Below are 26,548 nucleotides of genomic sequence, written 5' to 3' on the forward strand. Positions count from 1 at the left end.
AATACGACTTTCTCAGCTTTGTGGAAAGAGTCCTCTTGTGTTCCTGAAAGAGCTTTCAGACTTCATTGCAAAGCCCTCCTTCCGGAAACAGTGCTCCCTTGACGGATGATAGAAGCTCACCTCCCAACGCAGCCTTTGATCTAAGAGCAGGGAGTTCCCTTTAGACTTCTAACAGGCTTCGTGGAGGTCCTAGCCTGATAGCACCTCCAGGGTGGTAGGACCGTGGGGGGTGCCCTGCTGGGACCCTCCATCCACACAGTGAGGAGGGCAGGACCACCTGTCAGGGCCACAGCACTTGGCAGCAGAGGTGGGCTGACGGCCGAGGATGAGTTCTTTCTGCTCTTTCCAGTGGCTGGGTTTTTAGAGAGTCTTATTAATAGAAGTACTGAGAAGGATAATGTATATGAAACACTTATACTGCCCAAGCCAAGAACTTTCAGTTCCAAAGAGCCAGGGCAGCTGAACGAACACAACCTATCAATCAGGAGAACGGCAATTTTAAAATAGTTCAGATCCATCACTTGAATGCCTTGGGCTTGGTGAAGAACATAGATAATTCACAGGAAAATGTCTTAGGAGCTGCCTTTCCTTCCAATTCACTGCCCTCTACATCATAGGATGAGCAGAGGTTTCCTCCTCTACACTTTCCGCCGAAAGAAAGCCCCTCCCCTGGTCCTGGCTCTGCACCTGCTGTCCTTCCCCTGCTCAGCTCCTGGTTCCCACCGTGCGATCCATGCCCTGGAGGGACAGGTGATGGGGAAGGAAGGCCAGGATGCCTATGTGGCCAGAGCCCACAGTGGCTGCAGGAGGGGGTGTGGGGGCCTGAACATGCTTTCTCCTCAGCTCCCTATGGAGTTGCTTGGGCACAGTGCCCTCAGAAGACAAATTCCCAAGATCCATGGCGGGGGCGGGGGGAGGGCACAAATTAGTTGAGCCTCAACCCCACCCTGAATTATTCTCCCCCTTCCCCCCGCCCTTCTCCACCAGCCAGTCAGGGACCTGGGGAGGGCTGGGCTGATGGAGATTGCAGAAAGCTCTAAGCGCAGGGCCGCCACTCCTCAGGCCAGTGCTGGAGGATTCACCAGGACGAGGAGGATGGGGAGAGCTGCTGGTATGTGTCCCTAGCAAAACACTTGTCACACATGTCACCTGGCATGGGAGGGCCCAGGAGGACTTGCCCTAGTAAGGACAAGAAGAGGATGTAACCCACAGGACTACAGTCAGACAAGAAGATGTGTCCATACCGACGTAGCTGTGGCTGGGTAGCAGCTGAGGACCACAGAGACTGTCGTACCGAAAACAATCCAAACATCACGCTCGCTACTCCCTCCTTGCACGGAGCTTGTCTCCCAGTGCATTAGTTGGTGACTTTGGTCAAATCACGTCAGCTCCCCGCTAGCACCTTAGCACTTGGAGGGTGAAGCATGTGACAAGGGAAAGGAAATCATGCAAGGACTGCTTTTGGTGTCCACTGAAGAGGAGATCAAAGGTGCTTTGTGATTTTTTGCATGTAAATAATAGAAGAACAAAGAGTTGTGTCTGTTTTGTCAGTGAAAGACAGGATTACCAGATTTTTTGGAAAAAGCCAGATTTTTCTGGAAAAAGAAGTCGCTATACTGGGCCTCAAATGGATTTTCCAGGAACTCTGTTGCCCTAGCTGAGTTGGATAATGCAGTGCAGGAGCACAAGAAGGGGGAGTTTTCTAACTCTCGCCTCCGAAATGTGGATTTAATATACATTGGGGGTCAGTGTTTGGTGAAAACTCTTTCTTCAATTTCATTCCAGCTCAAATCATTTATAAATTCTAGTTCAAGTGGCAGTTAAACTGGTAAAGTAAAATATGCAGCAGGTTACTATGGTGACTGCTAATTTAAAATAATTAGAGAAAATAATGAGAAAACTATTTCCTCTCTTAAGGATTAGAGATCTGTAAACTGATGCCAGTGTATTTTTAGTGTATGTAATCTGCGTAACGATGATAGAGAATTATGAGTAATTTAAAATGCTTTAAAAAGCTCTGGGTGATTGAGGAATTTAATCAACCAAGTACTTATAACAAAATTTATGCTTGTCTTTATTAAACCTAAGTTGATTCCACAAAAAGAAAATTATATGTATATAATGTAATCATTTTAAATAAAACATAATGACTAAGTATATAGCTAAATTAAGATTTAAGACCTGTTTATGATAACTTCTTGACTACTATCATTTCACAACTCACCCTGATAATTCATCATTCAAAATGGTTGCACATAACTTGCTGTTCAGAGTCTTTGATAAAGAGACTCATCAGAACAAGTGACCCCTCAGACTATCGTGTGGCATCCACAGGAAAATGGATATTCCTGGGCACTTCTCATCATTCCCTTCTTGCCATGAAAGTTTGCTGTAGACTGACAACAATATTGAAAACCTATGAACCCTGTTGCTATTTTCAATAGTGACATGAGACTTATTCTGGTTAACTAAGGGTATGTTCCAGATAACTGAACAAATTGGCTGGAAAGTGAAAAAAATCTTTATCTGGTTAATGTGACGTCAAATGAGCAAAATAACTATTTGGGGTTAGGTTGTCTCCACATGATCCAGGCAAAAACCCTTTTAGGGGTCATTTCCTCCATCTCTTTCCTTGTCTAACATTTCACAACTTAGCTGGCTTCCAGAGGAGTCACTGGGGAGCTGCTCTTTCCCATCTTCCGCTTACCTCTTAGCACCTGCAGTTTTGAACAGTAGCTAAAGTTTCTCATGTGATCCTGAGCAACAGATTTGGAAAAAACTGCACTTTTATTCCAGGAGTCTGTGTTCCCCAAAGTCAGGGTCCATAAGGCTTTTAAAAAAATAAATGAGGAGACTGAGTCTGAGAGGTTAGGCAATGCATCTAGGATTCCGTGTCAGGTAGTGGTGATGCCAGGCTGTGAACCCATGTTCTTGGACAGTAACTCATGGCTCTTCCTCCTTGTGGAGTGATAGTCAAAGGAAGCTGAGAAGCCTCAGGAACCATCTCTCAGGAAAATGGGCTCTGAAAGGAAACCTGGTTTACTGCTTTGAGGGTAATAGAAAATAGCATCTGAAGAGACGTGCAGGCTTCAGGTGTCCCTGCAGGGTTTTATCCTCTACCCAGGCACCCAAAACACAGGGGTTGGAAGAAATGCCTTGGCCTGTCTGCCATTTCCAAAAGCCTATTGGAGGTGCATAAACTCAAAATTGGTTCCCAAACCTGCCTGATTATATGGAGCACCTGTTAAAATACAAATTCCCAGAGCCTCCCCTGGGCGTTTCTGATTCTGTATGTCTGGTACAGGGTCTGGGAGTCTGCATCCTTACCAAATACTCTAAGTGGTTCTTATGATCTGACCAATAAGGGAAACACTAGTATAGAATAGAGGTTGGCAAACTTCTTCCGGAAAGGGTGAGAGTACATATATTCTAGGCATTGTAGGCCAAACAGCGTCTGTCACAGCTACTCAGATCTTCTTGTATCAAGAAAACAGTCACAGACAGCACGTAAATAAACAAGCATGTTAGTGTTCCAATGACGCTTTATTTACAATAGCAGGTGGAAAGCCAGATGTGACCTGGGGGCTACAGTTTGCTAACCCCTGGTCTAGAATATTCCACTGATTCATTAATCCACATAGGCAACGTGTGTGGTGTGGTAAAAAAACTCAGGTCTGTTTCAAGGGATCCTCTCAAGTATAGGAAGAGAACAAATAAATAAAGTAAAACAACTCACCAAAATACCAAGGTCTCTAGGAAGGAAATTCCAACATTGGATGCACCAACCACAACGATCTTGGCATTGACAGTTATTTTAGGTTCCAACGTTAGTTTTCTGTTTGTATGGTTCAAGGCATAACTCAACTGGAAAAAAATGCAAAGAGAAAAGAGAGACTTGAAGAAAACGTAGCTGAGTCTGCACTCCCAAATTGGCAATTACGTGTGATTATTAAACTAGGACATTACCGGGAAATCAAACTGAATAATGCCCAGGCACAGCCATGGTGAAATTTATGGGAAAGTATTTTTAAGAAATTAATGTAAGGATATGGGAATATAGCTAATACCTAGGCTGGTTCATATCAAAATGTTTGGTTTAGATCATTTGGTCTTATTGCCAACAGATGTTTCATGTAAAACTGAGGCCCTTTATGATTAGAGATGATAAAGGAAAGAAGACAGAAAAACTGCTCCCTGAGAATCTGTAGTTTCATGAAAGGTCCCAAGTCTATCCTTCTGCCCCGGGTTTCCCTGAAACCATGAACAACAATTAGATTATAAAAGTTGGGTACTTGAAAGCAAGTATTATCTCTTATTCAACTCTGCATCCCTCGCACTACTTAACACCGTACCTTGTGCACAGTGGGTGTTCAATAATATTTGTAGAAGGACAAATATTTGTTGAATGACAAAAACATGTTGGATGATAAGAGTTGTTCAATCTTTTAGACACTCTTGGGTCAGGAGTTCTCTTAGAAGCACAGAAATTAACTGTGATCACTTTGATGTCTTTTTTGCAAAAATTACCTGGATCAATAGTTTGTTTCTCTTTCCCACAGAGGCCTCAGTAGGAGCGCTAAATGTACAAAGGAAGGTTTTACAAAAAGGTGGTGGGGTATTCTTGAAAGAATGTTAGACTGTGTCAGAAGACCTTGTTTCTATTTTTAATTTATTAATTCAATTCATGTTTTTATTTGGTGCTTACTGCGTGTATGGACCGTAACAACAATTATAGCTGACTTCTCATCACAAACAGTGGAGGCCAGAAGTCAGCGGAATGGCATCCTTACCAATGCACCTCACTCAGTTAAACTCTCATTACATCAGCATTAACTCATCCTCTAGGTCAGACATCTTCAAATTCTAATAGACCAAACCTGTTTTTACTTTTCTTAAAATGCTGAGATACTAGGAGTTGGGAGTCTAATGGGCTACTAGTAAAGTCCTGTGTAAAGCTGGGCTCTCACCCACCTTCCAGTGCCTCAGGTGGCACGGGTGTGGCCACATGCTTTGCCATTTGCCAGGTAACATGAGAAATCTAGAGGATAAAGCCCTCTCTCTAGTTCTAGGTAGCCAAGCAACATGGAGGTAGAAGAACGTCTTGAGGCAAATAATGTATTAATAGAAATTTAAAACAAAGTTTGGAGATTTTAGACTCTATCCATAATTAACACTACTGGTGCCTCTCACAATCTGTTCCATCCCCACTCTCACCTTTAATGAGGCACGTCATAGATTTTAAAAGAGATCGAGCCCACTCCCATCTTTAAGAGGGGACTCTGATTGGCATAAACCAGTTGCATAATCCCACCCTTCTTGCTCAACATTTGGCCCAGGATAGACATACGACCTATGTTGGCCTAATTGGAGTGAAGCCCAGGGCTTTTCTATGATGCTTGGAGAAGAGAAGCCTCCTTGCCTTCTGAATGGGAGAGGGTATAGATGTTAAGACTGAAATGATACAGTCATCATGCCACAAAAACGGAAATCATCTGGGTTGAAGTTCCAAGAGAATCACAGAGAAAGAGAAAAGGAATTCCTTTCAAACTCTACCTGAAGCCCATGCTACCTTTAGACTCTTCAGTTATATGAGCAATGAACATCAGTCAGCTATCACCACAACAGTGCTGTGTAACAAACCACCCCCAAATGCACTGGCTTAAAACAATTGTCATCTATTCTCACTCCTGGGTCAGCTGGGAGTAGTTTGATGTAGGCTGATCTCAGCTGGGTTTGGCTCCAATCTACAGCTTCCAGATTGGCCTCACATCTCTCTCATCTTTTTTGATGAGAGATAGCTCAGGCATGATCTTCTCACGGCAATGGTAGAATTGCAAGAAGAGTAAGTGAAAATGAGCAATACTTCTTCAGCCTGGCCAAAGCAAGTCCCAGGGCCGAGCCCAACAGTCACAAGGTGGGGAAGTAGACCCACCTGTAGTGGGAGGAACCTCAAAGTCACACAGCAAGGGCAAGACCCAGGGAGGGAGGAACGGCTGGGGAGAATGACACAGCCCACTGCATTTCCTTAATTGTTTGGGCCAGTTAGTTTCTTTTATATGTAACTTCCTAAACGATATACTTTCTAAATGACAATAATGAATATACCGTTTGGGTGAAAAAGTGTCTCTTCTTCAAATAAACATCAGCTTTGATTTGCTCTATGAGAATGTCCCAGGACAGGTCGATGAGGAATTCTGTGAGAAAACTAGTTAATACTGGTACATGTGGGTGCCACCATGTTCTGTGTTCTGATTAATTTCAAAGACAAGAAGGCTGGCAGGAAATTCATTCTAGCCAGTCTGGGGTCTGGTGGCTTACAAGATGGTAGAAAGCATAGATCTTGGTATGATGGCATCCAATTGCAGGTCTAATTAACAAACTTAAAATGCAAGCATCTTAACAGAGGTCAGAACCCAAGATTCCTTCCATAGGAGGTATGTTCAGACACTCCCCACTGCTGTCCAGAAGCATATGTTAATATCGAAACGTGGGCAGTAATGAAATTCCATGGTAGAGAATTATACCCCATTTATGAAACAGCTCCTGTATCAATGATACAAAGGCAGCTGGGGAACAAACAGAATGGCTTTTGTTTCCCGCACAATAGCTTTAACACCAACAGCTGCCAGGCCTCAGAAATCACCTTTCTAACTACTGAATACACAAAGTGGCCTCTGGGTGTCAAGAGTTAGCATCAGTACCAACGACTGTGGGTGTCTCAGGAGAGTGATCAGGGATCACAATGATTCTCAATAAACCCAATTTTGTGCCCAGGCTTTAATTAAAAACATATTCATCCTCAGGTATGATGAAGTGACCTGAAAAAAACCACATTTTTCTTTTGTTAGGATAGACGGTTTTTAAATACCTTGAAAAAAATTCTTCCCAGCCTGGAAACATCTTTCAGTGACAATTGCAAATGAAGACAGCATCTGCCGCTGTATAAAGGGTTTATTTTGCCCATAAGCAGGAAGTGCAAGTCATTTTTGAAGGAAAGCAGAATACATGTCCTTCCTTTATGTTCCTTCAAACTACAGGTTTTCATGGTAGAGAAAAACAGGTATAGAAAACCCTCTGGGTCAAGCCAGTTTTCCTTTTTGTGGTCTGAACATGTAGCAAAAGTGTTCTGTGCACTGGAGATCCTGCTTCGGGTCTGATCTCCTTCATAGTAAAGTATAAATAAAAACCCTATCTATTGACTCATATTTTATAGACAGAAATTAAATGTGCCCTGTAAGAGTAAATTATTTCAAAGATTAAACAGAGGAGACTCTGTAAGCTATTTAACTACATACCATACCAGTGATAATACGGGTGGGAGATCAGATTCTTACTTCCATTTCTTTTCAAGACATTTATGATTCTATTTTTCTAAAGACACTAGGCTAGCATTTTTAGACAAAGGGATGATTTTAAACGTAGAGATCAACATGTACCCCAGCAAGAAGGAATAAACCATATTTCATGGTATATAAGCTTGCAAGGTTAAAAGAAACGTTCCTTAAAATTGATGATGAGTTTAAAACATAAACCTTAAGTTCCATCCCTCAGATAGGAGAAGGAATGATAATACCGCAAACCCCTGTTAGGGGATTCTAGAGCTGGGCTTGAGGTGGGGGAGGTGAGGGGTGTGGAAGATTCAGACAGAAGCAACAATAAAGGTCAGTTGGGGGGTGGGAGAGGAGTTGAGATGAGCAAAATAGGGAATAGAAATGAGCAAATGTTTAAGTTTTAACCTATTTATCGGTAATTTCCTATGAGCTTCTGGAAGAGCAGACCCTGTACATGTGAGTGAGTGAGCCACTGAGGGGGTTTTGGTTGCTTTTATTAACTCATTTGGCTTGTCTTCTGCCCTCCGACTGGACTGCTTGCTTCCCGGGGTCAGGAACGACATCTTTGGTTTTAGAGGATTTTGTTTTACCTGAACAACTCCTGCCTTACACTTTTGGATATTCGGTAAATGATGAAAGAATAGATATGTTAATTTTGCACTTCATGAGCCCTTCTTAAAGGATGTTGACATAATTTCTCCTGATTCAAATTATTTCAGTTGGTTCTTTTCCAGTTGCTTAAATGACCAAACAAATGATTCAGATATAATTAGAACTATTTAGGATTAAATTTGATCTTTCTAGTAAAAGCGATGTTATGTACATGCTCAGTTGAGTTTATACCATGATTCACATACAGTTATCAAGAGACCTTAAATACACAGTTTTGAGTTTTATGCATGGTGTTAATTGTTCCGTGTGTACAAAAAATTAGTTAAAATATAATTTTATCTGATATACATAGACTTGAGTTCTGTGTTTCCCATCTGGTTTGGTTTCTCTTATACACTTAGAATGAGTTAGAATGACTACAAAAGCATTATTGAAACTCATTTTCAATAATAGACCCAAATCGGAAGTCAGTAGAATTACAAATAGACCAGTAAACTAGAAAGAAGTCAAAATAAATAGAAATGATCTTTCATAATAAATGCAAGGTTCATGCTAAAATGAAACATGACACTATCTATGGTGAACTTTTTCTAATGATACCATTTCGTTTGGAGGTCACGTTCAACCGTCAGGATCATTAGCCTGGGCATCATTAGCCTGGTGGCAAGGTTTGGGCTTGTTTTCTTAATTCTGCTGCTGGTTGAAATTTTGAGCCTCTTTTCCTTAAATATCAGTTTCCTCAGGTGTAAAATGGAAGTAAATTACACAAACCTCTGCCTTCCTCAGCAGGCAAACATGGAAACTATTCATTTAAAAACGTCTACAAATACTTTGAGCTTTTCAGGCAAAGATGCTACCCGAGGTAAAATTGCACATCCTCTCTCCCATCTGCAATATGAAAGGCAAATCTTCGAAAAACACATTTTAAAAGGGCAAAACAATGAGCTCAATTTTCAGCTCCACACCCATGTATATATGGTTTTTCTTTCAGAAAGCTTCCAAAGACTTCAAAGGGAGCTCTGTCCATGCAAGGAAATGGAAGACGGAGAGGTTCAAAGCCATTAGGAATAGAATTGCTGACATTCTTAATAAGGCTACTTTTGCTTTATAAATGTAATTTTTTTCTTATTCCTCTCCATTCTCTCTTTTCTTTTTGAGAAGCCCTCTGTGTCCCAATTTTATTAAAACAAATGATGACAGATTGACAGTGCTATAGATATCAGCATTAGTTTCAAAGTTCCCAAGTTTACCTCTTGGAGGGAAAGTATTGCAATATTTACCAAATAAAAAATGGGTTGGGAGATATAGACACCTACAAAAGAACCAATAAGTTGGAAATCTCTTCCACAGATACAAAACACAATTTTGAAAAGCCTTTCTGCTGAAATTATTAAAAGCATTCAGAAGTATGATGTGAACGCCATCACCTATGGTCCAGCAGAGCGTGAGAAGGCTGTCAAGAAGATGCCATGGTTTTGAGCCTCGTTGTAAGAAGGATTCTCTTAACTTTTCTTTTTGTTGGGGAAGGTTCCCTTTTTTAGCTTCAGCACTTCAGAAAAATGCACGTTGTCCTGTCTACGGCATCTGCTGAAAGCAATGAGGACTCAAGGACGTGTTCTGCCTTGCTTTCTCAACATGGAAAAGGGCATACTCAAAACCATGCAACATGGGGCAAAGAGTGGGCTGTAGTTCCTGTGTGATCTGCTCACTGTAGCATTCCCACCATTGCAGCAGGCACACTCACACTTGTCAAACGCTTGGGAAGTGAATGAAGCACTAATCTTTTCTCTACAAAATTATCAGTAGTACTACCTGTGAAGAATTATTATTTCTTTAAAGACAATGAAGACTTTAATTCCTTCACATTCTTCACATTATCCCAGGCAAACAGTGGGAGCTTAATAGATTCTTATGGCATTCTCCCACATAGATTGAATCCTAGCTGAAGAAAGAGGATTCCTGTATCAATTAGCTTTGGACTTGACTGCATACAACAGAAAACCCAGCTTAAACAGAAAACAGTAGCTTAAATAGAATAGAAGATACTTTCTCTCTTATGCAAAAGAAATCTGGAAATATGTAGTCCAGGGCCATTGAGTCAATGCCATAAACTTATCAAAGACCCAGATTTCTACCTGCCTAACTCTCCATCCTAGGGCAAGGCTTCTATCCTCAAGAACGGCCTGGCTGGCTGCTGGAGATGCAGACATCATGTCCTCATTGTAGGCAGCAGGAAGGAGAAGGGAGGAAAGAAAAAAATGACTTTCCTCCAAGCTGAGCCACTCCTTTTAAGTAGCCTTCCCAGACTCCCATTCCAATTACTTCTACTTCCATCTCAGTGGCCAAAACTGATTCATATGGTCATGCCAGATGCAAGGGAGGCTGGGAAATATATTTTCTTAGTTGGGTGCATTGCTGCCTTGAACAAAATTGAGGTCCCCTTACTAAGGCTAAAGGGAGGAATGGATATAGGGGGGAACTAGTGATCTTTCTTAAGTTTCTATAAGTTTCTTGAGCTTCTATAATTTATTCAGTAAATTTCTTTAACTTCCATTTTTCTTATATTTCTCTTATCAAGTCCATCTGTTCCAATCTCACCTACACCCATATTCCCCACCTGGCTATTACCAGTATTTTGCAAACATTTTAAAAAGTTAACATTATTACCACCCTATGACACTTACTTGCAACCATTCTTATACATCTATATTACAAAAACAGTGTTTTGGAAGTTTAATTGAGTGACTTGATTGGATTTCATCAATTCTAAGATGCACATTTTCCCCACATTAGCATCCCTGAAATCAGCCTCACAGTCAATGTCATCTTAACCACTGTGCTCAGCCAGGTAGCAGCAGTGACACAGTTGTCCTTTCCTGGGCATGGGTGACTTGGTCATAGCTGTTTGTTGTCATCACTTCTGGAGAGTCGTGTGTATTATGTGACAACATGTATTGAGTTTAACTGCTGCTGACAATGTCTTCAAAGAGATTACAGCGTGATTTGGCATTGAAATGAACACTTACTGTGTTCCCATAAAGGCCTGGAAACTGAGCAGCAGGGTGCAAATTTGATATTAGCGAAGCAAATATTAGTCATTGGAGGAATGGCTGTAATTCCACATTTTCTTGCAATGCAACAATCGAGTGCTTTACAGGAGCAAATACAGGATGACAGATACCCACAAGTAGATGAAGTCGTGTTATCTTTGTTACTAAAACATGCAAAAGATTTTTTCCCATCCAACCGCAAACAATGCAGTTGAAGAGAATGTAAATTGCCTCTCCTCTCTGAATAGATGAAAGAAATTTCAAAGCAATAAGACTTATACGACTGATTTACATTCCGTTCAGGACTCTCATTAAGACATTGTGTGACAGTTTAATTGGCCACATTTTTTTCTTAATGGCACATAAAATAAAGGTACATCTTATAATTGATAGCATCTTAGATTTGATAAAGGTGATTAATTCACTTGTTTGTAATTAAATAATAGCCCTGAACAAGTAGCTCATATAATCATTAAAAATTTGATTGCTTTGATGCAATACATGAACACTGGCAAAGGAGATCCATTGTTGGCTTTTCGGTGACACAGAGATTCATTGATCCCCAATACAGGGCATGCTAGCACATGTACCAAGAGAACCTCAAATAGCTCCATGTCCCTCCCGTCCCACCTAAAGAGTGTCAAGTGTTTAGAAATGTCCTCTGAGCCTCTGCAGCATTCTAATCAAATCCTGTCTGTCATGTTTCAGCTACTCGGCGCTCGAGGGATCACTATCAATGCAGTGTCAGCCACAAACTGGAGAAATGACTTCTCTGGCTGGACACACAGCAAAAGGCAGGAATGAAGCCAATCCATGGCAGGAAAATGGCTTGCAGAATTCATTACCTGACTTGCACTGTTCTAAAAGCACAACTTACTACTACATTACATATGTATCTCTTGAAAAAACAGACTGACAACATCTTAGGTGCCCAATCATTCTCACCTCCTCTTTCCTCGTGAAAGACCCCCTTGTAACGATGTAATCTGAAAACACTCAACTACAAAAGTGATGGAAGGCATTCTTCCTGTTAAATAATGTCCTTCTGAAATGATAGCATTTTCCTACAGGTATCCAAGGGCAAAAATGGTCCTCCGTATATTAAACACAAAATGCATATATGTTTATAATATAGAATTTGAATGTCTTAATAATTAGGTAAGGAATCAGAGAAATATATGAAATTATTGGTGATAAACGTATTCTCTTGAGATTTTTGTCAAATGAGAAGAGTTGTATTGTTTAGAGGATGGTTTCCAGAGAAGGTGTGAAGTATCATCTGTCTGAACATCGTTTGCTTAAAGAAAGAGGCCTTCAAGCCATCCTTCTCTTTCCATCCCAAATCATGACAGGTAGGACATGTGGTTTATCTGGGATGTATGAACAGTTGATATTTAGCCACAGGCTTTAAAATATTTTGTATTTAATATCCCAAAGTAGACTGGAATCTGCCCTTATTCCCATAGAAGCAATTTACAAATATATAGCAAAGAGTTACTATGTCATAGAGTCATTTCCCCAGCTGGAGAAGCAACTCTAGAAAAGAAATATTTCAGTGAAATCAACCTTCGAGCAACAAGGCCAGTCTAACTCGTTGGTGGATCAGGCAGTTGTATATACGGAGCAATTCTGAGGACATGAGGATAGCCCAGCCAGTATCCCAATCCCTGAAATTCTACCGTCAAAGTTTTAACCCAGAGCTTAATACAACAATTGCAATTCAGCAAATACACACTGAATACCTACCATGTGCCAAGCACAGGCCTAAGTGCTGAGGTAAGAATGAGGCCTGGTTTTTGTCTTTAAGGAATTCTCATCAGGACAGGAGACAGACACATAAACAGATACAATGCAGCACATGTGATAAGGGCAGTGTATTGCTGTGTAACAAGTCAATCCAAAATTGAGTGGATGAAAAGAACAAGCATTCATTCACTTCCTGATTCTGCGGGTCAGCAGCTAGGCTGTGCTGAGCTCGGCAGGGCTTCTGGGACCCAGCTGGGAAGCTGTGCAATCAGCTGAAGTTTGGCTGGTCTCGGATGTCAGGGAAGGCTTCTTGGAGAAAGCGACAGCTGAGCTGGATTTAGATATTCCAGGTGGACAAGGGACAGAACAACTTCTGGATGAGAGGGAAAGGCCAGTGCGAGGGTCTGGAAGGGTGACAGTCCCACTGAGGTATAGATCAGTCTCTATAACAGCACTTTCAGATGATGTCCCCAGAGGGCAGAATGGTCCTGCCTGGCAATATGGGAAGCAGACACAGAGGGGACACAAGAGGAGGAGGAAGGGTCAGGAGAGAAGGCTGGGAGAGAAAGCTGATGACCAACTGCATCCTTGCCGCCACCTCCCACCTGCAGGCACGGAATAAGACAAGAACTGTCTATTCTCCCAGAGCAAAAGCTGGCTGCTCAGCTCGGGTAATGGCTATTTGTACCGCTAGTTTAGGCTTTTGGTTCATTTGCTAGGAAAATGACAGCAGTGGAAGAAAAGAACTCATTTCCTGAGAATTTCTGTCCAAGCAAGCACTATTCCACAGAAACAAGTCTTCAATCTTGCTGTCTCCCTGAAATTTCTTTTTCCTTCTGGATATCTTCACCACACTCTTGCATGCTCCATAAGCAAGCTAAAATGCATGCCTCTATTTAAGGTGTGCCTTCATGAACACTTTGAGTCTTTCAATTAGGTTCATTATTTCTGTTAACATCCAATTGTATCTCCGAGTTAGTCTGAAGAAATTAAGCATCTCTCTTTCATCTCAACACAAACAATGGTTTGTATTCTCTTTCACATGACTTTAAAATTCTGCACACCAAAAGGTTCACTCAGCTTTTGAAGAGCAATGCACAACGACTGTTTTGAAAGAATAAGCCTTTCTGAAAATTCCTATGGAGAATGCCAAGGCTAAAAACAAAGTTCAAAAGAATTTGGTCAGAATCAATGGGATAGCCTCTTGGTTCAAGGCAAGGACTTGCACGGAGGATAAAACAAATCCAGCTTCTTTTTAAATGGAAATGAAAAGAGAGCTTGGTAGAGAGCTAAGCAGAAACCTCAACAGGAAGGAAACTGAAATATGATAAATGGGAGTGGCCAGTGCTGAGCAAAACTAGAGACACATTTTAACAAAACATGGGGAGTTAATTTCAGACGTTCAGATATTTTACATCAGACCAGGGAAAGTAAATGTCTTGGTTCCACTGCTGTTTCTTGTGGAAAGAACAGCCCATTGCACAGAAAAAATTGGTATAGAAAATTTCTACTTTTTTTTCTTCTCCTCATTCTTTGAATCAATTCCTGATGGTTCTGACAGCACTTTTTAGAAATACTAATTCCATGCTTTCAACAGAAACTTTTCCAAAATATTAGGTATTTAAAATATCTGAACTTACCAAAACACACACACACACACACAGAGAAATAACAATCCTGCTATAATTAATTAGTACAAAAGGCCATGCCATGCCTGGGAGGCCTAAAAGGGGAGCTGGCTTGCCACTCATGAGGGAGCCACCTAAGGGATGGCAGGTGTGACTTTCAGGGTGTCTGAGACTACACACACAAAATCAAGCAGGAATCCTTGGGAAAATGTTCCCCTTCGCTCACTCTGTTATATATTCAAACAAAAACTATTTCTTTAAACCCCTAAAATCCCTCTTGGTGAGATGGAAGGGAATAGGCAAGCATACTGCGCTGTCTTTACACCTGTGCACCACTGACATCGTGCTTCAGTGCAAAGACAGGCCCCGCACTTTTAATTTGTCACATGCATGTCAGCGGTAAACAGTCCCAGCGTTCGTGTTAATGACACCATCTGGCGCCTCCCATAACTGTGTAGCATTCAGCTTCCAAACAAGATGTAATGGCAGCAACACATGAAACCCACTGACATTTACAGTAAGGAAATTTATTATCAGTCGTCGGTTTGGTATAAATGTGTTTGCATGACTGCTGGGGCTATAAAATCGTCACCTTTGCCAGGCAAGAGAAGGTGCAATAAATAATGGATTTTAAGCCATGCATGTACTACCAAATCATTAAACATTTATCACGCAGGCACAATAGCATCTTAAGCAACAGTTACCACTTGAAAAATTAATGCCACTTATGAGGGTTAAATGAAAACCATTTAGTCTAAGCTTTAATGATTTTTAATATGGTTCAGAATAGAATACAAGGATTTTTTAATTTTAATTTTTTAGTTGAATATGATATATATATGTAAATAGCTCTTTTATAACAATTTTCTTTTGAGGAACAACCACTCTGTGCTCTTTTGTTAAAAAAATATTCAAAAATATAAACTGAAAAGTTTCTTGAAAAAAAGAATTATTGTTAAAAGCTTTTCAAAACTAGAAATGACAAAAGAAATGTTCTTTAGGAATCAAATGGTATCCTTCCCTTTAAAACCCTTAATGGGTTAGTCAGTTATGGTAGCAATTAAATCTCTTTAATTTTGAATTGCGGAGACAAGTAAATTTAAAGTCAAAACCAACCAAATCCCTCGAGTAATCTAGCCACAGTTGTCCCCCATTACTGACTCAAAATGCTCTCCCAACAGGGCGCCCAGCAATTCTCTCCTATACGCTTCTTCTATGACTATCCATTGCTTTAAAAAAAAATCCATGGAAATAATTCAAACTACAGATAGATTGGGAGACGGCTATTGGCTTTGTAGAGGATTTATCAAAGAATACTGTTGGACTCAAAGGAACAAAGTGAAACCTAGGTGGGAACTAGTTATTTATTATCTTCCTGGACACAGAACAATGAAGGTGGGAAGCCAGTGACCGCCCTGACACAACCTCCTCAGGCAGGAGGTCAGCCAGCAAGCCACGCCTGGACCAAGACAGACTGCTCAAGAGGCTCTGTCACGCGATGCTGCAAGGAGGACAGATTCTTAAAACAACACAACCTCAACATGTAAAATGATCACCTAGCAAGAGGAAACAGAGTAAGTCCTATTTTTAGTGAGCAGCATTGTTTAAAAAAAATAGCTTTAGGCAGAAGTCAAGAAATGACTGACTTAGAGATTTCTAGCTCAGTTTGTGAGTGAAGTTTAATTCCATGTTGAGAGCTGTTTTGTAGTTTTATGGGCTGCAACACTCTGATTTCCCTCTCTCAACTACCCCCACCCCTTCCCAGGCACACACCCTAACAGCAACCAGGTGAGAGCTCTCTGGGTGGTGTATCCCTGTAGGGAGGCAGAAGACAGTCTACAGAACACATCAGGAGGCCTGCATGGAACCCCTGCTCCTGACCATTGAATCAGTGGAAGGAAGTGTCAATAATTTAGTGCCTTCATCTCCAATAGTGACTGTCATCTAAAGGGGTCTAGGGGACTACCCCCTCTGTGTGCCTTAGGATTGAAATCTGAGGTTTTGTCAAGACCTTAAGTCTGCGATGTTGGTTTCCCCAGTTGTCAGGAAGAACCCCTTTGGTGAGCGCTGTCCTTTGGAGAAGTAGGCTCGGGGTGGCGACACAGGAGTGGAGAGATCACTGCGATGCCCCCTCCATAAAAACACACGTGCGTCTCTCTGCTGGTTGCAAGTCATGAGAGGAGAACTTCAGAGTCTGGCCTCGGCAAACAGAGGGGTGGGTGGCCACTTGCCCTCCATTGTCTCCTTATTGGAGGAAGTCGCCTGAGTTCCCTCCGTGTTCCGTAAGTCTCTGTTACACAAAGGAAACACTCTAGTGACTAGCTCTGGTGGGATTACGTGGAAGTTAACCCAACCCACTGGGACTCTTGTACTGTTATGAAATAGTATGCATTGCTTGAGCCTTGATGTTAAAACACAAGCACCAAGTAGGGAAATTCTTCTAAAGCAGTTTGTCCAACATTCTATGAAAGGGTCACTCACAGTTGTCCTGTCCTTCCGTCTGTCATCAATTAATGTAGATATTTCCTAGAGTTCCGGCCGCTATACTACATGTTCTGGAAATGACTATTAGGACTCTCTCAGTGCTAGAGAATCAATGAATAACATCAAGAAGGCCTTGCTCATTTCGTTCAAAGTTGTGTCAGTTCCTATACTTTGTTAATCGCTCTGCCTCTCTACACTATGTGTGTGTGTGTGTGTGTGTGTGTGTGTGAGAGAGAGAGAGAGACAGAGACAGACAGAGACACAGAGAGAGACAGAGACAGAGACAGAGACAGAGAGACAGAGACAGACAGAGACACAGAGAGAGACAGAGACAGACAGAGACACAGAGAGAGACAGAGCTCCATGGCACAAACAGCTCTCCTGAGGGTGTGATACAAGGCGACAGCCTGAATGCAACTGTGAAATGAAAACACAGTGAACAATGAGGGAAGAGAAACAAAAAGCAATTCAACAGATGCATGTCATTTTTACTCTTCAATGTGGATCAGTTTTTCTTGTTAATTATATCACCTATTCTTTCCTTATATTGATAATTACATAATTACATGAAACAGATGGGTGACAGAATGCACCCAGATGGTGAGAACGTAAACAGGCTCACAAATTGCTTATTCTTGAACATATTATAAAGAATTATTTAATAATACATAGATTTCTATACTCTACACATCTGTTAAATAGAGCCTTCAAAATAGCGGTTACTTTGTCATTTTTTCTTAAACAGACACAATGCCTTCCCTAGGAATTCCTGGAAGCCAACTGCCATCTAGGTAAAATATTTAACCTTTTCCAAATACTTGGATATTGAAATTCTAAACTGTTATCTGAGTCCACCTGGGTTTTCCCCCTCTTTTTTAAAAATAGAAATCATCATTTCAAGGGAAGTTAGAAGCCCACGAAGCTCCAGCTCTGCTGTGAGCAAGCTGTGGAAGGTTGAAAAGAAGGGGAGGATTTAAGAACATAATTGGAAATGTTTTAATTGCATCTGATGGGCTTCCTGCATGAAATTCGTTAAAATTTTAAATTAAAATTCTTTAAGATAACTACGAAATAAAAGTCAAAGCACCCACGCTGGGTCCTTGGGTGTGTGCCAGGGGAAGCGTGCCCCTGTCAGAGTGGATTCTCACCCACAGACCAGGGGCAGGCCCGGGGACAGGCTGGGTTTCTGAGGAGGATCAAGGGAGAAGTGAAGCGAGCTCCTTCTTCCTGCCCCTCACACCCGCTTCTGCCCCTTAAGATCAGGTCTCTGCTTAAATGACCCCTACCGAGAGGTCTTCCAGGCCCCTCCACCCTCCACTGCCTCCTGGGCTTTCTTCTTGCTGCCTCCTGGCACAGGGCATCCTTGTCTGTCTGTCCGTTGTCTGCCTCCCTCACTAGAACACAGGTACCAGGCAGCAGGGATCTGTCCAAGGTTTTACTGCTGCAGCCCCAGTGCCAAGAATGGGGCTCACCATGTGGTCAGCAGATGATAATTACTGACAGGACGAACGACGTAAATTAAGTCTCCACCTCCACGCTTTCTAACCAGCGATGCAGAAGAGGCCTTGGGCCCAGGGTGAGGAAGGAGCCGGGGCAGAGAGCCTGTCCACACAGGGGCAGGGGGTGAGTCTACGAAAGGCAAATCCAGACTTGGTGTGTCTCAGAGTCGTGGACAAGGAACAGGACTCCTGGAAAAATGGTGTGGTGGGGGAGAGAAGCAGGCTCAGGGAGGCACAAACCCTCCTGGCTCATGGTGGAGCAACCTGGACAGGGGAGGCGGGCCGAGGAACGGAACTCCACGAAACTAGGCTGCTGTCACCCTCTGTGCTCTGGGAGTTGAGTATGTGTAGACGTTCTTGGAATGTGGAATGTGAGCCCTTCTCCAGGGCCATTTTTGGATGGTGATGGTATGTATTCTGTGTCTGTGAGAGAGAGACAGAGACACAGAGAGAGATGGAGACAGAGACAGAGAGGTTCATAAGAAGCATCTGAGAAGACATGGGTTTGAAATCTAACTCTGTGGTTTATCGGCTGTATATTCTTGGGAAAATTACAAAACCTCTGCATGCCTGCTTCCTCATCAGCAAAATGGCAATAAGAAGAGTTCCTAGACCATAGGTGGTTGTGGGAATTCGATGAGCTAATTCTTATAAAGAATATAGAATAGCGCCTTTTACATGGAACACTTAACAAATGTTAACTATTATCAATATTTCTCCTGACTTAGGTTGGTTGTTCTCACTTTTAGCACACTTTTTTATTTGAAAAGAAATATGAGACTAATTGAAATGCATTATGTTCTATTTTGCAAAGGCAACAATATTAAGAAAAAAATTTTTAAATCCCCTCTAATATTAGCACTAAACACAACAATTTTTGTTTGTATATACTTCCTTCCTGTTTTTGTCATACACATGCATATTTCTACATAGTTGAAATAAATCCATATTTGAATAGCAACAACAACAAAAAGCATTTGGTTACTCAGGGCCTGGAGATTCTCTTGGAATTTGGGCTTGGCAGGCTGTATCCCCCATCTGCTCTCCAGTGGAGGTGGGTCCCCAGAGGGCAGGCCAGCTGGAAAAGAGAAGCCAGGCCACTCGTGTTCCATCTCTCTTCATGCTCAAGGGAAGCTGGATGTCAGCGTGGCAGCCCTGAGCTAGGCCAAGGGTGACTGGACCCCAGGCAACATCCTCCAGAACAGACAGCTGTCAGCGCAGAATGCACAGGGATCAGGGAGGCAGTGGGAACATCCTCATGAGGAGTCGAGTCAGGCATCTCCACCTGAGAAGACAATAGGGATGGAGAGCCAATGGCCTGGGCAGGTCACTGGGCATGGAGTCGAGCCCAGCCCCCCAAACTCCTTCAACCTCTGGCATTTGCTCCTGCCTTTGAGGTGAATCCAATCATCCAGGTGTGTATCTGTCTCTGTGTCTCTCTCTATCAATGACGTGGAGGAGTGGTGAGCTGTTAGAAGTCACATGGCCTGACGGGCCACCAGCCATGGTACTACCAACACAGAGTGACCCAAGATCCAGTGTGTGGTGAGCAAAGCTGTTTAGGAAACAAAATAGTTGTCCATTGTATATAATTCCATGGGATACTATCGGGCCATCTTTGTGACCTGCTTACAAATTGCAACTTCTGATAGATATGCCCAGTTCAGTTTTTTAAACAGGCGATCAACCACCTCTGGTTTCCTGGAAGCACCACACTGAGGATCAATAGATGGCGGTGAACACAGAGGTGGTTTTGGCCAGCAGAGCTTCACGATGGTGACCAGAAAGTGCTGCCTGAGACGACTCCCCGGAAGCATAGCTCCTTTCGGTTAAAGACACAAACTACCATAAAAACCGTGATTATAATGACTACCATGGTGATCATTTCAAGGCGCTGAATTATATTAAAAAACAAGACAGAACAAACAAAACCTGGGACATTACTGAAGAGCACGAGAAGGAGAAGCAACAGTGTAGCACGTAATTCATGTTTATTCCTGTGGGTTTCAGCCGCCTGGCTGGCCCGAGCCCGCCTGCACTGTAGCTGAGTCATGTTTGATATCGCCAACAAGCAGCAATAAAAAACCTTTATGGCTCCCACGCTATTTCCATATCTTATTTATTCTTTTTTTTTTCTTTCTGTTTTTAAGTCTTCCCTTTTTTTTTCTTCTTACTTATTAAGCTGGTTACTACGGAGATCATGACATCAGTAATCTTGACTAAGCTTAACGGTCTTCAGGCAACATCCAGGTTTGGATACTTCCTTGAAGAGGTTCCACCCCAGTGAACAGCCCCAGCCTGAGGCCCGAGGCTTGAGGGCTGCAAGCTGCCTGTCTGAAGGCCGCGCCGTGCGGGCCAGATGGAGGGCAAACTGTGCTTCCTTGGCCTGGGGCAGCCTGGTGAGAAGGAAGGCCGCTTCTCCCGACAAGCAGTGCTTCAGCGCCCAAGGCCTAGGGAATCCTTTGCCTCTCATGAACACAAACGCCATTTCCCTTCAGACATGGTGAGTGTGTAAATAATGATAGTAAGTAAACTCAGATGGCTTTATGAAAATTACTGAATTTTGGAAGACTTTTAATCCACCTGACCTCGATTTGAATGTAAAACCTGTCTAGGTTCTTGGGGTTTTTTTTCCCCTAATCTTTCACATCTTCCAAGAAAGCATATCCTATCTTTTTTTAAATTAGAATTTATTAACAAGATTCAACATCTAAAAGGGTCCATGAAAAGATCTAAAAATTGCTTATAATACCTTATAATATATGCATTTATTGACATAAAATCACTTCATAATGAACGGAGCAATGTTTTTATAATTCTTCCCTGGGCCAGAGGAGCGAGCCAGCCTCACAAGGGCCCTTCTTGGCCTGCAGTCCGTGTGTACAATCATGCGCCACATAACGACATTTCGGTCAACAACGGACCACAGATCCAGCAGTGGTCCCATAAAATCAGTACCGTACAGCCTCAGCGTGTGGTAGTCTATACCACCTCGGTTTGTGTAAGTACACTTAGGATGCTGGTACAATGATGAAACCGCCTAACGACGCGTTTCTCAGAACATATCCTTGTCACTAAGCAACGCGTGACTGTATATTACTGTTATCATCATAGGGGGGTACGATCTTATATTAATAGAAGAATTTCATTCTTTCCAAGTCCCTGTTGACTCATTACCCCTCCCGGCCCCTCAGGCATCAACCAGGGGACACCAGCCACTGGGCAGACAGGCCACAGGAGAACAAGCAGGTCTGTTCTCTGCTTTTCGTTTCAAGGCAGATAGCAGGCTGCAAGGTTTTTGAGTACCAAAAGTCAGAGTTGATGCCTCAAACAACAGATTTTGGAAGAACACTTTGCGATAGCAGAGTCTGTTATCCCAAGACCAGAAGGAGGAGGAAAGTCAGCGGGAAAGTAAGAGAGGTCTCTCCTGGCCTCTGGTTAAAGCCATGAACATAGAAGGAAAGGGCAGGGTCCCCACAGACGTTCTGGAGAACTTAAGAGTAGAGGATTCTGTGCCTCACGGAGATGGCCCTGCCATCTGTCCTGAGGGGGGTGCACTTGGCTGAGGGGGGGCGCCAGGGCAAGAGAGAAGATGAGGTGGGTCATGAGCTTCCCAAAGCTCCAAGAGGTATAGGAGGGAGGGAGAGAGACAGAGAGAGCATGCTCCAGCGATGGGACGCCGGACGCACAGTGTTCTCAAGGCTACGAAGAGAGAATGCTTCCACTGCAAACAGGGAGGGCTGGCTAGAGACCTAGATGGCAAAATAAGGGCCGGCTGAGGACAAGCCGAGGTTCTGAAACCCAGTGGATGCCTGTGAAGACAGGCACTACCTGGGCACCAGACAACTGTTCCCCCAACCGCGTCCCTGCCCTCCTGAGGCCATGACACTCACGACTGCAGAGGACAGGGATGTCTTCTCCAGCCAAAAAATAAAAGACAGACAATTGCTGAAAGGACTCCTTTACATGTTAAACAGTTATATCCACCTGGAATGGAGGGAGGTTATTTTTGCCCCATCAGGTGGAATGGAGGCTCAAGCAGAGACTCAGTTGAGTTAGAGGAAAATGGGAGACTCTGCCATTCTGCACACTTGATTATCTCTTAAAAAGCTGTATCTGACAATTTAAAAGAAAGAGTTCTCTGCATGCAGACGGTGTAGTCAGATAAGGCCACACACTGCAAAGAGAAATCATCTTTCTACAGTCAGAATTACAAGTTCTCATTTTCAAATTCTAAAATGTTATGCTTTTTGATTAAAGAGATAGTGGCTTTACCTTTGACCTAGCAAAACCGTTTCTAGGAATTTACTGAAAGCAAATCATTATGGATGTGCTCAAAAATGGTAAGAATGGGCATTGTAGCATTGTTTATAATGAAAAAAATTTGGATAAAGTCTTAAATGACCAGCATTAGGAACTGGCTACAAACAGCAGCGGTGAATCCTGGCATCTGGCGTCAGCACGCTGCTGTGCAGAGCCTCAGCCTACAGCTGTGTGGCCTCGGGCAAGCTGATGTCACAGAGGACATCTGAGGCATGAAGACAATGGATGCTGCATTCCAAAGGAGTTCCTTTTGTAAAAATGTCAAAGCAGGTGGGCAAGCACCAGTTAAATGACTTTTAAACCCCTCATTCACAATCAAGATATGAAAGGATTATTTTAGAAGAATGGATATAAGAGAGGATTTTTCTGGGTGTTTCCTCAGTGAGGACTGTTGATGTGCTTTGGGCCACATGCCACTCCACTCCTAAGAGGAGAGGTGGGGGTTGTCTCGTCTTCCACTTCAAGTTATAAGAAAAGGGTTCGGGGAGCCTCAGAGACCCTCACCTGAGTCCCACAGCTGGTGGACACAGTGGACTGGTGTGTGATTCCTGCCCAAGAAATCTAAAAGACACGACAGCCAGGCCAGCTGCCGCTGGGTGAGCTGAAGGGAAAGCGGCCTGCACTGGCAGAGTCCCAAGCCACACAGGCATGAGCTTTCATTATATGTTCTTCCTATAGGGCCACCCCCTGGGGTAAACAAGACCAGGCTGCATGCACAGCTGGAGGGCATACTGCCTGCATTATGGGGGTGCAGGTGGCAGGCCCCCAGTGACAGGCACCTCTGAAGAAGCTCCACACACAGGCCAAGAGAAGAGGGGTCTGGCCAACCCAGCAGGAGTCATCCATGAGAGTAGAGATCGAGTGCAGACATGCCCACCCCCCAAACGCTCCCCAATCCTAACCTCAATTTCAGAAGGACCAGAAATACGGCTAAATAATAAGAAGAAACTAACTAATGGGCTTTTAAAAAAAACAGCTAAATAAGCGAAACGGATGCTAAATAAGTGGGGGGCAGGGCGAGTTAGAGAGCGAGAAAGCCCCCTCCCCTCCCCCGCTGCCGGCTTCAGCAGTGGGAGGGGATCCAACCTTTAGGTGAAAATTGAGTTTTGATTATTACACGGAATGAAACTGGACATTTTGTGGAATTAAGACCATGTTTTTGTGATTTGGAGTGACCCACACAAATTTAATTACCTAAAATGGACCAGAAAAGTCACAGGACTTGCCCACTTCCTATGCGGGTGCAAGAGAAAGCCTGGCCACACCGAACATATTTACAGGGTGTCGGGAGACAGAAATCAAGTGACTTCCTTATTATTCCCATTAGTCTTGCCGGCTTAGCGTTCAGTTACATAATCGAACCTCTTCTGACCTCAGTTTCCCCCACTGCAAAATGGGGAAAATGACACACAGCCTCTGTGAGAACGCAGCGAGACGATCCCCGAAAGCTCCTAACACAGCGCGCACCCAGAGAAGGCGCTCAGCGAGGCGAGGGACTGCCGGCGGAGAGACAGCGCAGCCCTGCGCACGCACCGGGGGACACTCGGGGACACAAACACGTTCCTGAGGACCTAGGAGAAACGGGGCGCTTCAAACCTCCCTTCCCATGACGCCAGGGTTAACTGCATATTTTTTTCACAGAAAATAATCTAGAAATAAAAACACCGAAATATTAACAAAGGTCATCTAGAGATAGACGATTACAGTTTTTTAATTTTCTCTATTGTTTTTTCCTAAAAGTTCTGCCATAAATACGTACTGCTTTTGTAACAATGTATTTTTTTTAGTCAAGGGGAAAAGATGTAACTTCCCTAGGCAGCATCTGCAGCTCTAATTGTCCCCTTTGTCATTTTATATCCCCAGCTACTTTAAAATACACAAAGCACAGCCTCCTGTTGGCGCTGCCATGCTTTTCCTCCCTGAAGGCAGATTCTGAAGAAGCCACTTCGCTGCAAAGGCCAGTTCCTGCCCGGGGAGCTCAGGTCCACCCAGGAGCCTGGCTTGGCTGCAGCCTTCCGGAGCCGCAGCAGCAGGCAGCTGATGTATCCCGAGGCACTTCTGGACCTCCATGGCATTCATTACTCCGGCTCTGTAGGGAACAGAATGCATTTTTTTTCCTCCTACTGGGTTGTTTCGAGAACCCCATCAGCAACCAAGAAAGCCTCAGGATTTTTTTTTTTTCTGTTGGGAGCTGCGGCGGCTTTTTTTAAGAGCAATAACACTACTAAAGGTGGACCGAAACAAAGGACATGCTGGTGGCTTTAAAAAACAGGAAGTCCTCCATTTCACTGCTGTGGTTTCCATGGGCATTTTCTCTGCTGCAGGAGCCCTCCTAAGTGTCTGTGCAGGCCCACGGGAGGCTGATGAGCCAGACGGGGCGAGGCAGGGAAGGTAAGAGCAGGAGAGATTGCAGTTTGGAAAAATCTCTCCTTTCAAAAGAACTGAAGCTTTTACTAGTGGTGTGCTGTCAAATATGCGTATGCAGCTCTCTCTGAGTGGTGGGAAAGCTCCCTCCTGATACTGAAGGAACAGTAAGGCACGCCCCTGCCCATCCACGGCCTTGAGTCGGCCAGCACTTCACCACTTACTAGCCAGAATGCTGGGTCTGATCTAAGAGGGAGACAAGGTAAAATGGTGCAGTCACTTTGGAAAATAGTTTGGCACTTGCTCAAAATGTTAAACATAGAGTTACCATATGCCAGCAATTCTACTCCTAGATATGTACACCCAAGAGACAGGAAAACATATATCCACATAAAAACCTGTGAACAAATGTTCATAGCAACATCATTCCCAGGAGCCAAATAGTGGAAACAACTCAAAAGTCCAGCAACTGATGAATGGCTCAATAAAATGTAGTATATCCATACAATAGAATATTATTCAACAATAAAAAGGAATCAAGAGCTGATACATGCTACAACATGGATGATCCTTGAAAATGTGCTAAGTGAAAGAAGCCAGTCACAAAATACCAAATATTGTATGATTCCCTCTAAACAAAATGTCCAGAATAGGCAAATCCATGGAGACAGAAAGTAAATTAGTGGTTATCTAGGGCTGGGGGTGGGAGGACAGGGAGTGACTGCTAACAGGTTCCTTTTGGGGGGACAAAAATGTTCTAACTCTGTGAATATACTAAAACCAATAAATTGTACAACTTAAACTGGTGAGTTGTACGGTATGTGATTTATATCTCAATAAAGATGTTGAAAAGAGAGAGAGAGGGGAGGGGAGAGGTGGGAGAGAGAGAGAGATTGAAAGAGAGAGGTAATCGTCCTACAATATTTATTCTAGAAAATGAGGATAAGATGTAGGATTGCTTTTTGACAATACCGAGATGTTAAGAACTAACTTTACTTTTCACAATTTCTTCTCTTATCACACTCTAAAGACGTCATTTTGCCACTCTATCAAAGCCCAATTTCTTTTTTTTTTTAAAGATTTTATTATTTCCTTTTTCTCCCCAAAGCCCCCCGGTACATAGTTGTATATTCTTCGTTGTGGGTTCTTCTAGTTGTGGCATGTGGGACGGTGCCTCAGCGTGGTCTGATGAGCAGTGCCATGTCCGCGCCCAGGATTCGAACCAGCGAAACACTGGGCTGTCTGCAGCGGAGCGCGTGAACTTAACCACTCGGCCACGGGGCCAGCCCCAAAGCCCGATTTCTAAACAACGTCCAGGGCTTGTCAATCACCTTATCAGTGCACATCCTGTCCATCCCTCACCTCCCAAGTAAACCTCCAGCCACTCATCCTGGGCATTTACTCGAGCACTTTCTATAAGAATACTGTGAAGCCACACATAACGTGGAACTGCATCTTGAGAAATTTATAACGAAACCTGCACATGGGATTACAATCTTTTTCCTCCTTTA

General features: G+C 43.1%; 1 protein-coding gene across 5 annotated transcripts in view; it reads right to left on the reverse strand.

Annotated features, from left to right (window-relative positions):
- CFAP61 (cilia and flagella associated protein 61) overlaps positions 1-26,548 on the reverse strand; it is a 294,287-nt gene that overhangs the window by 121,044 nt on the left and 146,695 nt on the right. For all 5 annotated transcript variants that reach the window (XR_006891038.1, XM_046678345.1, XM_046678348.1 and 2 more), the window contains one exon: positions 3,737-3,864. Coding sequence is in view for 4 of the 5 variants with exons in the window: in XM_046678345.1 (XP_046534301.1) it covers positions 3,737-3,864 (128 nt within the window). In the remaining variant the exon portion in view is untranslated. The remainder of the gene's footprint in view (positions 1-3,736; positions 3,865-26,548) is intronic.

This window comes from Equus quagga, chromosome 12, assembly GCF_021613505.1.
Source record: "Equus quagga isolate Etosha38 chromosome 12, UCLA_HA_Equagga_1.0, whole genome shotgun sequence".
NCBI lineage: Eukaryota > Metazoa > Chordata > Mammalia > Perissodactyla > Equidae > Equus > Equus quagga.